We start from the raw sequence: 18588 nt of genomic DNA, 5'->3' as shown, positions 1-18588 counted from the left end.
TATCAAAGCTATAAAAGTAACATTTAATATTTAGATTGTATCTTTTGTATAAAGACCAGTTTACACCAAGAATGATATCTATAAAGATAACTACATTAGAGTCCACACCAGCGGATCCTGTGTTTATTCGAAGCACATCTGTGTCCAGCTATTTTTAGCTGTACAAAACAGCTTGTTTTGCTGCTTGATATTGCAAATTGGTGTGTCTTACCATATTATTTTAATGTATTTCCTTAATTATGAGCAGACTGGTTTGTAGTGCAAACAGTTTACTGCATGTTGTTATTCTTCTCATTATTTCAACTGGAAGTCTTGCCCATAGGCTTACTTCCGCGTTAAAGAATAAGGTGAATAGCAGGATTCATTGTGATTGGGTGTCAATGTTTTTATCATTCATCAGCTTGAAAAATCATTCTGAAAGTGATTCCAATCATATTGTTTCTCTTTGCATTATCGTTACAGCTATTGTGTGGACTCTGCTATTCTTTAAAGTTAAGAACGATTTTTAGAATTACACTACCAATCAAAAGTTTTTGAACAGTAAGATTTTTTATTATTATTTTTTTTTTTTTTTTAAGAAATCTCTTCTGCTTACCAATCCAGCATTTATTTGATGCAAAGTACAGCAAAAACAGTAAAATTTTGAAATACTTTTAAAATTTAAAATAATTGTTTTCTATTTGAATATATTTTAAAAAGTATTTTATTGCTGTGATTTCAAAGCTGAATTTTTAGCATCATTACTTCAGTCACATGATCCTTCAGAAATCATTCTAATATTCTATTTTGCTGCTCAAAATACATTTATTATTATTATGTTGAAAACAGCCGAGGAGAATTTTTTCAGGTTTATTTCATGAATAGAAAGTTAAGAAGTACAGCATTTATCTGAAATAGAAATCTTTTGTAACATTATAAATGTCTTTATCATCACTTTTGATCAATTTAAAGCATCCTTGCTAAATAAAAGTATTCATTTCTATAATTTATTTTCAAAAAAATAAATAAATAAATAAATAAACTATACTGACTCCAAGCTTTGGAACAGTATAGTGTATGTTACACAAGCTTTTTATTTCAGATAAATGCTGATTTCTGGATCTTTCTATTCATCAAAGAATGAAAAAACAGAAAAAAATCTACTCATCATCTACAAATCAGCATATAAGAATGATTTCTGAAGGATCATGTGACAGACTGGAGTAATGATGCTGAAAATTTAGCTTTGATCACTGGAATATATTTCGATTTAAAATATATTCAAATAGAACACAGTTATTTTAAATAGTAAAAATATATTACAATATTGCTGCTCTTGCTGTATTTTGGATCAAATAAATGCAGGCTTGGTGAGCAGTAAATTCTTTAAAATACATTAAAAATCTTACGGTTCAAAAACTTTTGACTGGTAGTGTATATCTTTATTGTTATCTTTCCTTGGTGTGAACAGACTTTAAGGGAGAGATGAAGACTTAATATAGACCTTTTCACTTAAAAATGCATAACCAATCATATTAAGGGGAAATTGGACATGACTTTCATTCAAAAATGTGATGTTTTTAATACATTTTTTTGTTTGGTCAGAAACAACATAACCAATACAACAAAACGTTCTGACAAATCCATATGCTGAAATTGTAGCCATGCGGGTAATTCCAAAGTAATGTTGGCATTTTAAATCACTTGCCACAACATTTCTCTTAATCTTCATCTGTTATTTCATGGCATATGAGACGGAGGTGAAATAATTAACATTGACATACCTGAGGTCAGTAAACCTACATACTAGATGCCTTTATTGTAGCCATCGTTGGATCCCTTAAAACGACTCAATGAGAATCTAGCACCAGTTCATCAACACATTTACCACAATAACTCATTCTCTCCACAACAAACTGTGATGTTTTAAACTTTCAGTACTGAGCACCAGGACTCTATTATGTAAAAACAATACAGTACTCCTTTAAATCTTCATCCTTCATGAGAAAAACAAACAAAAAACAAAAACAAAAACAAAAACAAAAACAAATGGAAGAAATAAATTGTACAACATCCAAATCTGAAAAAAAAAAAGAAAAAAAATCTCCTGGAAGACAACTTTCATGCATGTTCAAGCACTGATTTTTTTTTCTGAAGATTGTAAAAAAACACCAAATTCAAGTACAAGGCATTGCTTTAGGTTATACAGAATATATACATAATACATTTTTAATATATTATCATGACATTTCCATACTACATTTTAGATATTAATAAATAAGACAAACTAACATTCAAAATGTAAGCTATCCTAACAGTTATTTGCTTTGCTACTACATATACATCATGGACACTGTTTATATTCTAAAAGGAATTGCTTTTTGAAAAGCATTTGATATATATCTTTTCATGATGTGTTTGCGTTCCTGTTTCTTTTGGACGAGGGAACACAAGTCAACTTGTCCCCTCCCAGAGTGTTGGAGTGGATGGACTGGTTTGGGAGGTACAGTGTGGTGGTAGAGGTGGAGGGTTAATTCTCATTTTGCCATCAGGCACCACTCCTACTGACAAACCTTGAACTTAACGGCTACTCGCCCCAAGCGAGGGCAGTAATCGTTGAGCGCTGAGGTGGCAAATGAACGTCCCTCCACATGAGCGAAGAACGCAAGCTGGACGATAAATCATAAATTTCCACACAGCTGGAGCTGCACCAGCTGTGTCCGAGCGACTCTTTCCCTGGAAGCCGTTGGGAGAGAGACTGAGAGATGTGCGGATAGAGTCATGGGTGACGGGAGCTTTGAGATGGGGAAAGGTGTTGACAGCATCTTCAATCCACCTTCACGTAGCCGTTTGCGCTAGAGGGCCCTGCTCTGGCCCCTCGTGCTCTTCGCCCTCCGCCTCCTCGTCCTCCACCGCCTCTGTCCGACCGTTCTTCAGCCTGGCCTGGATCTGCAGCCTCGTCGAATCGCAACCGGAGCGTGTTGCGAATCACTAGGCGCTCTACGATAAAGGAGGCGCAGAACCAAGGCACAGCGTACTCTGCTGTGATCAGGCCCATGAAGTTATATTTAAACTCGGAGTAGTCCCACGGACAGGCGTTGAACTGCCGTAGCAGCAACCCCGTGCCAAACTCCCACAGGTATGTCCATAATGTGTAAATGATGCAGCGGAGCAGAACATTGCAGCGGTCTCGCAGACACAGGTACATGCGCTCTACGATCAAGATGCAAGTTCCGTAGATGAAGAGCGCCCATACACTCGTCACGCCGGGAAACTTCCAGTTGCAGTTCACCACAAACTCCCAGGCGGCCGTGAACATGACTTCACAGAAGTAACCGTGGATGGCGTACAGGTACCACCGAGAGAGGGCTGTAAGGGGCTCAGGGGTCACTGTGGTTGCCATGATGACCATCTTCCTTTTAGCTTGGTGTGTGGAGTTAACAGGCTTCAGGAAGTTAAAAAAAAGAGTGTGTTACAAATCCACATTCACTGCAACAGAGGCTGTTCTGAATTGAGTACTTGCATACTGCATTCTATGCAGTGGACAGTGTACAAAATGTAAATATATCCACCTTTTCTTCCCCTAAGAGTGGGCGCAGCCCATTTGTAAATATTATGGGTCTGGCTTCTGGTCTCAGCCGCATCCAGGTGTTGCTGCTTAATATTGCAGGTTGACCTGTCTTACCATATTAATTCAATGTATTATCTTAATTATGAACACAACGGTTTGTAGTGCAAATAGTTTTACTGTTTACTGCATGTTGTTATTCCTCTCGTTAGTTCCCTATTGAGTCTAATAAACCAGAACTCTCACCAATAGGCTTACTTCCGTGTTTAAGTAGAAGTTCGCTTTCAGAACAAAACTTTTCAGATAATTTACTCACCCCCTTGTCATCCAAGATGTTTGTCTTTTTTTACTTCAGTCGTAAAGAAATTGTTCCTTGAGGAAAACATTCCAGAATTTTTCTCCATATAGTGGACTTCAATGGTGCCCATGAGTTTAAACTACCAAAATGTAGTTTAAATGCAGCTTCAAAGGGCTCTAAATGATCCCAGCCGAGAAAGAAGGGTCTTTTCTAGCAAAACGATTGGTTTATTTTCAATAAAAAAAAAAAAAAAAAAGTACAATGTATATACTTTTTAACCTAAAATGCTCGTCTTGTCTAGCTCTGTGTGAACTCTGTGTATTCTGGGTCAATACAGTTAGGGTATGTCGAAAACCTCCCATCTAATTTTCTCCTCCAACTTTAAAATTGTCCTATACATCGCTGTAGGGCGATTTTGAAGTTGGAGGAGAAAATGAGACACGCACAACTAAACAAGACGAACATTTGAGGTAAAAAAGTATATTAACTGTACACTTTTTTTTTAAAGAAAATAATCAATCATTTTGCTAGATAAGACCTCTCTTCTCTGGCTGGGATCGTTTAGAGCCCTTTGAAACTGCGTTTAAACTGCATTTTGGAAGTTCAAATTCATGGGCACCACTGAAGTCCACTATATGAAGAAAAGTCCTGAAATGTTTTCCTCAAGAAACATAATTTCTTTACGACTGAAGAAAGACAAACATAAACATCTTAGATGACAACGGGGTGAGTACATTATCTGTAAAATTTTGTTCTGGAAGTGAACTTCTCCTTTAAAGAGTAAAGTGGATATATTCGGGGGTTTTTTGTTTTATTTGACTCAGCATGACCCTGTTAGCCCTTGCTGCTAGATACTGTAACTTTGTCCATTTAATAATATATAAATATATATTTATATAAATGCACTACATGTTGGGATACAGTATATTAAATAGGATGCTTTGTTGACAAATCTGGGCCAAATAGTAGGCCATTTGGGTAATTTATGCATACAGAAAAACAGCATATGTGGATCAATTTACACTACCATTCAAAAGTTTGGGGTTAGTAAGTTTTGTTTGTTTGAAATTGATACTTTTATTCAGCAAGCATGCATTAAATTGTTCAGAAGAGTCAGTAAAGACATTTATAATGTTAAAAAAGATTTCCATGTACAAAAAACAGCAGCACTGTTTCTACAAAAATAATAAACAACACTACTTTTTAAAATATTGATGATAATAAGAAATGTTTCTTGAGCAGCAAATCAGCAGATCATTAAAATGATTTCTAAAGGATCATGTGCTGAAAATTCGGCTTTGTCATTACAGTAATTACTTTTTAAAATATTTTAAAATACATTAAAATAGTAACTGTTTTTTTTTTATAATATTACTGTTTTTATAGTATTTTTTTGATCAAATATACAGTTTGCTGAGCATAAGTGTCTTTCCTGGGATTTGGTAACATTTCAACTTGGAATATACTTTTTATTTTTTTTATAACATGATTAATTTTCTAAATGCCCCACATAATTAGGCACAAGTCAAACCTCCCAAAAAAAAAAAAATTCCCATTAACAACCTTTATTATTATTATTATTATTATTATTATTATTCAGATTGAGACACCTTTTTTCTCAATGTCATAACGGACAAAATGGGATTGGTTTAAAAAGGATTTTACACAGAACTTGTTATAAAACAAACATCTACCTACATGTGTTCCTGATAACAATTTAATGATAACGAATGTAACATTTATCATATTTTTCACACTTTTACTGAAGCTAAAAATACAAAAACTGTGTCTATGGTCTATTTATGTAAAAATATTTTTAATTTAGAAGTTCAACATACACTGCCTTCAATTTTAATTTTTGGTTTTGTTTCTCTCTCATATTGTCCCCTATACACTGTCTTTCCGCTGTAAATGTGGGTTCAGTTTCTGATGTAGGATGCTTGTCAAAGTTTAAGTGGACATACTACATCAAAAAATCTGTTTATAACAAAAATATGAGTTGTTGTGATTTTGGTAAGTATATATTTGCTGAAACCATGACTATTTTAAATGTTTTACTTTTAAATTATTAAAAAATGAAGCAAATAACTCAACCCCGTAACAATGAGAATACATATATTTGTAACAGGGTTGAGGTTCTTCACTAGAAATGGACACTGCGTCTTTTGTAATTAGGAGAGTAGACCATATATGGCAGCAATAAAACAAGTACAATGTATATACTTATGGATTAAAATAAAATGTTGAAAACTAATAATTTTCCATCTTAATTTTATGTGACAGGGTTGAGTTGTTAAGCTTGACAGTACCCTCCCTGACTATAATATGCCTCAAAAATATTAATTAAAAAGTATGATACTACTAACCATTTTCTGTACAACAAGTAAAGAGACCTGAATGATGTCATATCTGGTTAATAATGTCACATATGAACAAATTATGAGTCTAAATTATTATGGGCGTAGAATGGTTAGTGTGACGGGGTTGAGTTCAGATTGAGGGAAAGTCTGTATTTTCTAAAATATCTTGCAGTTTTTTGGAAAAATATTTTTCACAAGAAAGGAACACAAATAAATGCTAGTATTATTGCCAAAAATCACAGACACTAAGCACATTTTGTTAATAATTTTCTAAGTACAAACTCAGTGCCTCAGGGACATGACAAAATGATTGGTTTAAGATAGAAATAAGACATTATTTACATTATTACGCTAATGCAGTGATCATTTTAATTCATTATAATGGGCATACCAAAGTATTGTGAAAAGCTTTGAACAATTACTTTTGGTAAACCACCACTTTGGAAACTGAAATATTATCGTATCCCACCCGGGAATGACCCATAAGAGACTATAAAAACATTAAAAATCATATCAACCCCAGACTTTTTGACGACAGTATATATATTTTGCAGAAATTAATAGAGTAGAGTAGTATGCTACTCCAAACAGCCAACAAAATAGAAATGTTGCATGACAACAAACAGTGGTAGCACCTACTATGTACTATTAATAAATGTCAATATATAATTTCAAGGAGCATATCAGCTGAATTCATGAACAGGGGTCACTTGCAGACATGAGAGAAAAAATAACTGATCCTAGTTGCATGAGTCAACAAACACTTTCAACTCTGTTTGCAGTACATCCGTGTACATACACATACTGTATACAGCTTAAAATACAGTATCAAATGTCAGAGGGCCTCTGAAGAGCTTAAAGTCCTAAAACAGCTCATCTGTGTACAACTAGCATCAGAGTGAACCTGCAGAGATGGCTGGTCAATTCTAAGGCAATTATGACTGTTTTGATATTCAACTGCTGCTGAAGATGTGTGTGAAACTGAATTAGAGGTGAATGTGATCTTATTACGGCCTATCAATTACACTTTGGTTCCTTGCCATTTAGCAGATGTTTCCCTCAGCCAAAGCTGCTTACTGTAGGCTAATTGTAGGGACAGTCATCCGGGAGCACATGGAGGTTAAATGTCTTGCTCCAAGGGCATCATGGGAACTCAAGTGACTCTATAATTCACACCTCCTGAGATCGAATACAAACCTATGTATCACATTTAAAATAGATCTGCTAAGCCTATTTGAAAAACAATAATATAGCCTGTACTGTGATTAAACTAGACTGAGGATTCACTGGATGGAAAGGGAAACAAACAAGAAAGGGATATTGTGGGGGGGGGGAAAAATGTAATAATTGCAGATTTTTCCCAACCTGCTGTCTGGCAGTCTTACGGTCCACACTCCACACCGTCTGTCAGAGTCCAAGAAGAGCGGTACTTCTGAGCTTTGCTGCCAATGCCAGTGCTGATGAGGTACTCATGTACTAAAATGAAAAAAAAGCAAAATATCAACATAGAGTTCTGTTAAATTGAGCAGAGTAATAGCTTTGTTTTAAGGGAATGTTACAGATGCAAAACAAGTTAAGCTTCTATGACATGCTGTCTATCTTCACAGACATTCATTTAAACTTGCCCCAAATGAAAAATTTAAATGTGTATGTGTGTGTGTGCTTAAAGGAGAAGTTCACTTTCACAACAAAAATTTACAGATAATTCACCCCCTTGTCATCCAAGATGTTCATGTCTTCTTTCTTTAGTCGTAAAGAAATTGTTTTTTGAGGAAAACATTTCAGGATTTCTGAAATAATTCATAATTTTCTGAAGAAAGAAAGACATGAACATCTTGGATGACAAGAGGGTGAGTAAATGATCTGTAAATTTTTGTCCTGGAAGTGAACTTCTCCTAATATTATTCCATCATATTTTTGTGCTTACAGTATGTTCTTCCAGTTGAAGTTCATGAAGTCTATGAAGTTATGTAAATCTTTTTTTTAGTGGTACTATTCTAGACAGGTGACATTCAGGTTATGTAAAGAATAACTGACAACGGGCTGCTCGTGTCGTGTCCGTTACACCTCGGGTGTGCATTATTTTCCAATAATTCAACGGACCGGAGTCAATTATTCCTCTTATAATACGTTTACCACACCTCAAATATTGTTCAGACGTTGTATTTCAACACTCTTTTGAGTACGCTTAATTTCTTACGCACCTCATACAAACATAAATCTGTTGCTACAGTAATTCCAAAACGTCATTTTAAACCTATTAACAGAGGCTTGAGCCATTGATAGCAGACTAATGCAGTTATTTATGAAATTATTAGAAAGAGAGAGAGAAATAAACTGGAGTATTTGAATTACACGAGTCTGTCCATCTCTCAACAGTTTTCCACAGCAGCGTCTCTACTAATAGCGAAACTGTAAGTTCATCTTCTTTAAGAACAGTGCTGTTATTACCTCGTTTCTGAGAAATATTGATAAAATCATCAGAGCAGTGCTGACAACACGTTTCTGTTGCTAGCATGTGTCTGTACTGTATGTTTGTACATTTGTATGGGGGAGAGAGAGAAAGAAAGTATGTGCTTTCCGTACATAACAAAACATAATTTTGTGGTAAAAACATGGAAATAATTTGTCATTTTATCTTGTTGTTTAGTATATGTGACCCAGGGCCATAAGTGTCAGTTTTTTTAAATTGAGATTTATGCATCATCTGAAAGCTGAATAAATAAGCTTTCCACTGATGTATGGTTTGTTAGGATAGGACGATATTTGGTCTGAGGGTGCAAAAAAATCGCTTTTAAAGTTGTCCAAATGAAGTTCTTAGCAATGCATATTACTAATCAAAAAATAAGTTTTGATATATTTGTGGTAGAAAAATTACAAAATATCTTCATGGAACATGATCTTTACTTAATATCCTAATGATTTTTGGCATAAAAGAAAAATTGATCATTTTGACCCATACAATGTATTTTTGGCTATTGCTACAAATATACCCATTAAGACTGCACACTTTAGAATGATTGTCAGCCAGTCAGATTCAAGCATTCAGCAGCGCCACAGTATAAATGTTGGTAAACTCACATGTATGAGTTACTGGTTTTATTGCAATGTCTTGCCCCATAGACTTCCACTGTATTTGCTTACTGTAAACAACATTTCTGAATGACTACATTTTTGATTGTTCTCATAAACTAAGGGACGTTTTTGTTGTAACTGAAAGCATGTCACAGTTTATATCAACAGAACTTAACTTGCACTGAATAATACTGTTATACAATACAATGTAGTTCAAATTCGTGAGCACCACAGAAGTCCACTGTATGGAGAGACATCCTGAAATGTTTTCCTCAAAAAAAAAAAAATTTCTTTACGACTGAAGAAAGAAAGACATGAACATCTTGGATGGCAAGGGGGTGAGTAAATTATCTGTAAATTTTTGTTAGTGAACTTCTCCTTTAATATTATTCCATCATATTTTTGCACTTACAGTATATTCTTCCAAAAAAGTGTGTTATTTGAGCTATGAAGTAATGTACATCTTTTTTAATGGTACTGTTCTAGACAGGTGAAATTCAGGTTACAACATTATACAATACTATTGTATAATATACTTTAAAAGAAAAGTTTTAATTTTAATCTCACAAAATCCTTGCATATGCCCCACACTGTGCTACTGAGACAAATGCAGCCATTGTTCCTAGAATCTAAAACTAAAACCAGCTCATCTGAAATATCTTCAGCAAAAGGAAGTTTGTCTGGTGCAGAATCCAGTCATAAAAAAAACAGAATTACTGTATAACAGAGAATGTCACAGAATTTACCAAATATTGGATGGATAAATCAAAAGTAGGTCAGCACACTTAAATCAAAATGTGACTGTGAATATTAAGCTGCAAAATACTATTTAAATGTGAATCCTGCATGGTCTGCATGTCTCTGTGTGAATGAATGATGCGGACGTAAAGTTTCATTTACTACACACATACTGAAACGCGTGTGACGATTGTGGTGTTTTCAGCCTCTGCCACCTCAAAATATGAGTATAATCATAAACATATCTTACATTACATAATCTCATCACATAAACAAAATCGCTGAACTGCTCTGAAAGTCACTTCATGAGCATTTTACTGATTTTACTTGGAGAACGTTTTTTGGAAAAAAACGTTTTATTTTTTGGAGAAAAACTACCATCATATCAAATACAAACAGAAACGTAAAGGTTTTCACAGCAACCCATCAAAATAAAAGTTTGGTTTAACTTGAAGAAACTGTAACAGAAATATATTGTTTAATGTAATGATGGTACTGCTACTAATAATACAATTATTATTAAAACATTATTTTTTTAAGAATATGTACCAGAATTTATTTAGCAAAATAATGTAAATACACAACACAATATATAAAAAATAATAATAATAAAAGAATGTTATGATAATAAACACATTTTTAATCAAATCAATAATAATAAATAAATAAATAAATAAAACATATTTCATAGGGCCTAAGAAATTACATTTTTGTTCATCTTTAAATTAATATGTGCATCTGATAAATTGTGATAAATTGCATAAGTTTCATGATTACAATTAATTAGACATGATATTTTCATAATATAATTTAATTTAACCATTAAAACAGAGTCTAGAAAAATTACAAAGAAAAAGCTAACAGAATCCAGAAAAATTAAAATGGAAAAAAATAAAAAATAAAACGCAATTCACAGGGCCCTTAAAGGGTAGAGGACATGTCTCAATAATTGGCAATAAAAGTTCATATATGTTGTTAAGTGAAAACTTGAGGGAATCTGATTGTAGTCTATGAAGTCAATTTTATTTTATAATTCATTATTATAGATTTTAATAATTACACATAGACTACCGTTAATTTAAGTTCGGTTTCAGCAAGGTAATGTTGTGAAATATTATAATTTAAAAGAACTATTAAATGTTTTCATATTGTTACATGTATGCCTTGTTTTATGTTCTCTCCATTGTGACCTAGTTATCCTGTGTTGCCTGATTATGTTATTCAGTTCAGCTGTTGTCTGTTAATTATCTCATTAGTTCCCTTTGTTTGATTCATGCTTATAAGCCCTGAGTTCTCCCTTAGTCTTTGTCCATTCTCTTTCTGTATTAGGTTGGTTTCCTCACTTTATTAGCTGGATTTATCATTTTAAAAACTGTTTTTCTGATCTCCATCATCATCACGCATTTTGTATCACCAACACATGACACATATTTTAAAATGTAGTTTATTCCCATGATGGCAAAGCTGTTTTTTCATCAGCTGTTACTAATATGCTGATTTGGTGCTCCAAAAACATTTCTTTTTACTATTATTATGATGTTGAAAACATTTGTGCTAATTAATGTTTTTTGTAGAAAGTGTGATCATTTTTTCAGGTTTCTCTGATTAATAGAAGGTTCAAAAGAACAGCATTTTTTAAGAGGTCATCGGATACCCATTTTCCACAAGTTGATATGATTCTTTAGGGTCTTAATGAAAAGTCTATAATGTACTTTGGTTAAAAATTCTCAATGTTAGGGTAAAACAACACCCTTTTTACCTTGCCAGAATCAGCTCTGCAAAAATCATCCCATTCAGGTCGAGGCTGCTTTAAATGCAAATGAGCTCTGCTCGCCCCGCCCCTCTCTTCCCTCTGTGGAGTGACGAGCTTGTTTACTTTAGCCGCATTTAGCCGCTAAACTTGCTAACTAGCACATTATTAGGAAATGCGATGGCGAAGATTCATTAAAAAAAAAACCTTATACTCACTTCTGCTGTAAGTGAAGCTGGATCACGAATGATTCGCACGAACATAGACGGATATATGTAGATCGGGAGGCGCATTCCCTTCACAAACAAACGTAATCTACTGCATCTTCAGCAGCTCAGATGTCGGTAAATGACGAGTAAATGAGTAAATGACGACCACTACGTTCATGACTACATCCAGCAACACAACACCTCAATCGTTCAATTCTTGTCTAACTTACATCCCTCCTCCTGCATCAAAACATGGAGGTTGGACTGTTTTAACTGATCTGAGGTAAGACGCTCATGTCAATCAACTATCGTGGGAGTGGCATCTGTTGATGTGACGCCACAACGACAGGCATCGGAAAATGTCTCGATTTGAAAAAGGGGATATTATTTTTACAGATTAATTAAAAACCACTGCATGGATTTTTACCATTACAGGTTAGATTTGTACATACACTGCCAACACACATTAATGCTCAAACAACATGTAAAACTTAGCATCCGATGACCCCTTTACGTAGATGTTTTTGTATTAATGTAAAAGTATTTAGTGTCACTTCTGATGAATCAATCATCTTAATGTTTAATATTATTTTACATGCATATTTTATTTTTATTTTCAATTTCTGATCACATTATTATTTTTTATTATTTTCTGTTTTATCTACTGTTAATATAAAACTAAAAAAGGAGATAGTAGGTGTTATAAAAAAAAACTTTGCATTTCATACTCGGAAACCCCAAAGGTTTTATCAGCAGCGTAACTCCATGAGAGTGCAGACACACTGCTAAAAGGGTGATATTCTGCACTCTAATGGAAAGACCATTATGAAATATTAATCCATGCATTGAGATAAGACACAGCTCTTGTGGCACAATAGAAGACAATAGTGCTCAGTCATCCAGACAACCTAAGAACTGCCTGATACAGAGCCCAACACATGTTACGGTATTTACATGTTACCCGTTTACAGGCCTCGCAGTCAGCACTGCTATTGATCGCCTCCTGTCAAACCTCCATCGACCTTCTCAGCAACGTGAACAGACCAGTCACTGCTGACAGTCTGGCCATCACAGACACGCAAGCTCAGCTGCACAGATCCGCATCTAAGCAGAACGACCTGGTTTAAGTGACATTGGATGATAAGAATTATTTCTGTCTAGCCGTAAAAAAATTATGTGCAAATAAAAAGAGGAAGAATTTGTCTTTTATTAAGGGCAATGATGATATGAAAGTTTATAAATGTGTGCCAAACTTACGTAAGTGTAATGTTTCAGCAAATGATGCTTAGGATTACCACAAACAGTCATTTAGACTCATCCCTTCAAGTACTATGGGAATTTCAGACATAACAAAGGCTACACTATCCAAGTTGTTGTTTTTTTTCCACTTTATCTCTCTTTTGTTACTATCATGCACACACCTACCAAGGAAACAATGGCATGTCAATGGCAGGGATAATATACTATAACTTCCTCCTTTGACGCACTGGAATGACCGGCTCTGATGCATTCTTATTGCCGCTATTTCTAGAGGTGACTGATGAGAGCTCTGGTCTCTTGCCATGAGTTCACTCCACTCTGCACAAATATAAATGGCAATGGATCAATAGCGCACACAGCTCAGTTACTCTAGACATCACCTTGGCTCCAGCCCGCACACAGCCTTCATTCTTCTCATAAGTTACGAGCAGTGCTGAGAAGCCTCGTAAGGGCTGTTAAAGGATGATCATGTTTCAGATGGAGGTAGAACCAGTTTTATTAAATTCCTCTGCATTCTTCAGCAATTCATCCCGAGTTTCACTCATCAGTGTTAATGAGGCACAAATGAAACGAAATGTAAAACAGTAGTTGAAAGCTGTTAGTAATAAGGAGTGGTTAAATAATTACCATTGAATAATTATTGGTTGATTAATATGTGTTTTTCAATGGCAGATGCCAAATCTGATAGAGAGAGAGAAAGAGACATAAGCAAAACTGTCAGCATTAAAAGCTTATATTTATTAAATGGCCTAATTTTGCCCAATATATAGGTTTATCATTACTCATAAAATCTTCCCCAGCCCAGCATTATTTTTATTAAAAGCTTATATTTGTTTTAAACAGCCACTTTCATTCATCTTAAAATGGCCTAATTTTGCCCAATATATAGGTTTATCATTACTCATAATCAAATCTTCCCCAGCCCAGCATTATTTTTATTAAATGAATAAAATAATAAAAAAAGTATGATTAAAATTACTTTTCACAATCTGTGACCCTTGAAAAAAAGGATTAAAAAACCTGCATTTTAAATGTATACAATAATTAAAACATTTTTCCCAAATAACATAAGATGAAAAGTACTGTAGCGCTACCAGTATTGTTATCGTGAATTAAAACAATTATTTATTATTTTTAAACTATAATTATTAAAATTAAATTAAATTATTAAATTGTTATTTAAAATAAAATAAAATAAAATAAAAAATAGAAATACTGCCTTGGTAACTAATTAAAATAACAAGGCCTAATTTTGACTAATATGTTGTCTATCACAACAATAAGATCTTCCCCAGCATTATTTATATTAAATAATTCAAATAATAAATAGTATTATAAAAATACTTTCCACAATCTGGGGGGAAAAAATGGGAAAAAATTGTGTGTGTGTGTGTGTATATATTTGGTTCTTGTTATTTCAAATAAAATAAATTGAACAAATGTAAACAAAAATTAGAAATGCTGCCTTGGCAACTAATTAAAATAAACTTGTGTTTTAGATATACACCAAATTTAAAAAATAAATAAATAATTTTTTGTCTTAATTAAGACAAAAAAGTACTGTCGTTCTACTAGTATTGTTATTGTGAACTAAAACTATTATAAATAGTTCTTGTTATTTAAAATTAAATAAAAAATCAAATTAAAAAAAAAATTAGAAATGCTATTGTAAATATCCATCTTGTGTAAAAATACACAGTCTGTGACTTTTTCTAAAAAAAACTTTTGAAAAAAAAAAAAAACTTGACACATACAATAATTAAATTAATAACTTTTGTCTTAAATAATTTAAGATGAAAAAGTACTGTCTACTAGAACTGATATTGTGAACTAAAACAACTAAAAATATTTCTCGTTATTTGAAATGAAATAAAATAAAATAAAATATAAAATACAATAAATTAAATTAAATTAAAAGGAAAAATTAAATTACAATTAAAAAAAAATGCTGCCTCGTCAACTAACTAAAATCAAATAAAATGCATACGCTGTTTTAGTAATAAATTACTAAAAATCTAAATAAAAATAAAAGTAAGAAACAAAAAAAATAAAAATAAAAACAAAACTACTAAAACTACAGTTAAAACTGAAAGCTTCAGCTTTGAATATAAGATGGGGTGTAGAACTCTCAGGGTGGGCCAATCTCATGATTAGGTTGATCAGGACCACCCAGTCCCGCTCTGCGATCAGGCCCGTTATATACTTTTTACTTCAAGTGATTATAAACGAGCCCAAGAGCTTATCCTTTCAGTTTCTTCCCCCGAAAAGACCACAAGTATGTCCCAGACCCTCCAGACTGCCTAGCACATGGGTCAGCGCCAAGAGATTAACAGCTTCTGAGCCTTAATAGACAGGGTTGGTCAGATGACAGCACCAAGCCACAGCAATGTTAAAAAAGACTGACACGGCAAGACATCTCTGATTTGGCCATAAAGAATAAAAGAATGACAAACCGACATTTACCATAATTACGCGTCTTATTTTAAAGAAGCAAGATTGAGATGCAAGTTAAACTGCACGGAGTGCAGAGGGACTGATCTGCCACACTAAACACCAAATCCCCAGTTTTAATCAAGTAAGCTTTGAGTGTCTTTGATCTCACGCTGCTGATGCAAGTGGGGCTTCAGCTTAGCAGTATGAAATATGAGGACAGAGTCAGCGTAGTAAATATTGACCCATCCAAACTATCCCGGAACGACCTCTTAAAGGGCACGTATCGTATTTATATACGCCTAACCTTAGTGTATATTGGGTGACTGAGATGGAAAAAGTGAAAAGCCACTGCCAAAAGTCTGTTTATAGCCGGTGACCCCAATACGTGTGAAGAATTTCAACTCTTTTGGTCTGTTGAGTCAAAACACTGTCTGTTTCTGAAGTGTCCTCAAACATAAGATGCGAATGAGACGATTTGATTTAACATCTGATATGTTTGCGTTCAAATGACTAGTTTGGGATATGTCAATTTGAGGGGTTTTCGGACGAGACTGAATATACCGCAGTCGTGACAGCAGCGCCGGTCGGATGCGCAGCGCAGGCCTCCATGACAACCGACCACTGCAGCGCTGCGTCGGCTGCGCAGACACAAGTGAACGCTGTCACACGGTACAGCACAACATAACAGTGTGATTTATAACTGTGCGGACTTTGAGCACTTCGTTTCGTGGTAAAACGTTTAAAAAAGTTCCCTGTCGTTTTGTATCGGACTACAAAGAAACGATATAGACAGACGCAACATCGCAAATGATCAAACTTAAAACAAGTTCGTTTGTAATGAAAGATTATAAACGCGTTTAGGATGAAGAGCGCGATGGAGATGGCAGTGTCGACTTCCTCGTTTGGCTATTTAGATGATAACAGTCCGTAAAACAGCGAGTTTGTTGTCGAGTAAACGTTCAGAGGGGTGTAGTGAATGATACCGGTTCACTCTGACGCGAGCTAACGTTAGTCTAAATTATGGGATTACCCTTGCAGAAAACCCGAATGGGTTTACTGAAACATCCTAAAACCTGGTGAGACTTACCTTATTATTCTTCCGCCGCTGTAGATGTAGAAGAGCCGGGCCTCATTTTTGATGTTAAACATGAGAATTAAACAGAAAATTGTACCGGTTGACTCTCAGAGTGCATCTGTAGCCGGCTCTCTCTGTCCTCTCGCTGCTGTCCGGTGATAACTGACATATTTTACTCCACTGCAGCAGCAACGGCACATGCTCAAACACCGGCTGCGTTTCAAAACACTGCGAGCTGCCTACCTAGTAGCGACGTCCGAGTCGATATCGAATCGTTCTAACGAGTCGGATCTTTGTGGTGAATTGGTTGAATCGGTTCACTTCGCTTACGAATCAGCTGCTCTCGTTAACTGGCTCAACTGAATCACGAGTCGTCTCTTTCGAGCATGTTTGATTTGATTCGCAATGAGCCGAGAACGAAGTGATTCACGGACGTTACTGTATGGCAGTATCAAAAAACGTTTGAAACATTTTATTAAATTCTAATTTAAATTTTTTAAAACGTGCAGAATCTTTTCAGCCAATTATGTCAAGGAATTTTAGTATCGTTTTAATTTGCACATAAACATAACGTACATTGTAAAAATGTAAAATATATTTAGTTTTTTTTATGAGCTGAATATTATTAACTGAACTAGAACACAAAATGGAAAAAAAAGTCTAAATTTGACTTTTTACGTTTTTTTAAGTGACCAATTTCTGTATATTAAACTGTAAAAACATTAAGGGAAATTAGGAAAACACACTTACTATATTACTCCTGATAGCTATAGGAGTGGTATGATATTACTAAGTGAACTAGTTTGTTTTCAAAAAGCTGTGGAAAAAATAGAACAGAACGTGTCTATTAAAGGGACAGTTCACCCAAAAATGAAAATTCTGTCATTAATTACTCACCTTCATGTCGTTCCAAACCAATAAGACCTTTGTTCTTCTTTGGAACACAAATTAAGATATTTTTGATTAAATCTGAGAGCTTTCTGACCCTGCATAGTCAGCAACGCAACTGACATGTTCAAGATTCAGAAAAGTAGTAAGGACATTGTTAAAATAGTCCGTGTGACGTCAGTGGTTCAACCGTAATGTTATGAAGCTAAAGGAATACTTTTTGTGCACAAAGAAAACAAAAATAACAACTTTATTCAATGATTTCTTTGTGTTAGTCTCCGTCCCGCGCTCATGAGAGTACCACAACTCATGCGTGTGGTGCTTCTGACAAAGAACACGCCAGTGTTGACAACTTCTGTCAATGGAAAGTAGCTAAATGTCGCTAGATGATGCCACATACTAATTAGAATATTCACAACGTCATTGTGTCCTATTGCCTTTTACATTTGTTTGCCTTTCTGTGTTCACCTACTGTATTTTAATGCAGCCAAATTCTCAATAAAACTGTTTTTATTGATATATTTTACCATTTCTGTTGTCAGAAAATGGGATCAATATGAAAAAGTGACTGAAATATGGCCCATTAAGATAGCGCTCCATTCCAAGATGTTAATTTTGCACAAAAATCGTGATTTATAATTGAGTCGTTGTCCCATGAAATCAAATACACATTAGACAAAGACAATGGCCGTGCTGTGAGTTAGACTATATTTAATCTAAAATTAGATACAACAGAATATCTATTTTAACTAAAAGCACTGCTCCTCTCAGCCGCTCTCTGAACAGAGCAGATGCAGAGAGAAAAGTGTGTGCGCGCCAGGAAAGCAAGACCTCCTGCTTGTGTGGCAGTAATGATGAGTCTCAGAAACTAAAGGTTTGCACAACACTGTAAAAAACAATTTGTTGAGTCAACTTAAAATAATTTGTAACCTGGCTGCCTTAAAATTTTATGTTC

General features: G+C 34.5%; 1 protein-coding gene across 1 annotated transcript; it reads right to left on the bottom strand.

The window, feature by feature from the left end:
- Positions 1-2062: 2062 nt before the first annotated feature.
- tmem229b (transmembrane protein 229B) lies at positions 2063-16992 on the bottom strand. Its single transcript, XM_051134041.1, has 3 exons — positions 16758-16992; positions 7571-7681; positions 2063-3424 (listed from the first exon to the last, which is right to left on the bottom strand). Exon 3 carries the CDS (start codon positions 3389-3391, stop codon positions 2807-2809), a length of 585 nt encoding a protein of 194 aa, XP_050989998.1. The 5' UTR covers positions 3392-3424; positions 7571-7681; positions 16758-16992; the 3' UTR covers positions 2063-2806.
- Positions 16993-18588: the final 1596 nt, after the last annotated feature.

The sequence above is a fragment of the Labeo rohita genome, chromosome 17, assembly GCF_022985175.1.
Source record: "Labeo rohita strain BAU-BD-2019 chromosome 17, IGBB_LRoh.1.0, whole genome shotgun sequence".
Taxonomy (NCBI): domain Eukaryota; kingdom Metazoa; phylum Chordata; class Actinopteri; order Cypriniformes; family Cyprinidae; genus Labeo; species Labeo rohita.
This window is presented reverse-complemented; position numbering and strand designations above follow the sequence as displayed.

What these genes read in the sequence shown, in the direction of transcription:
- tmem229b (XM_051134041.1), bottom strand. Translation starts at nt 3,391, where the DNA reads ATGGTCATCATGGCAACCACAGTGACCCCTGAGCCCCTTACAGCCCTC.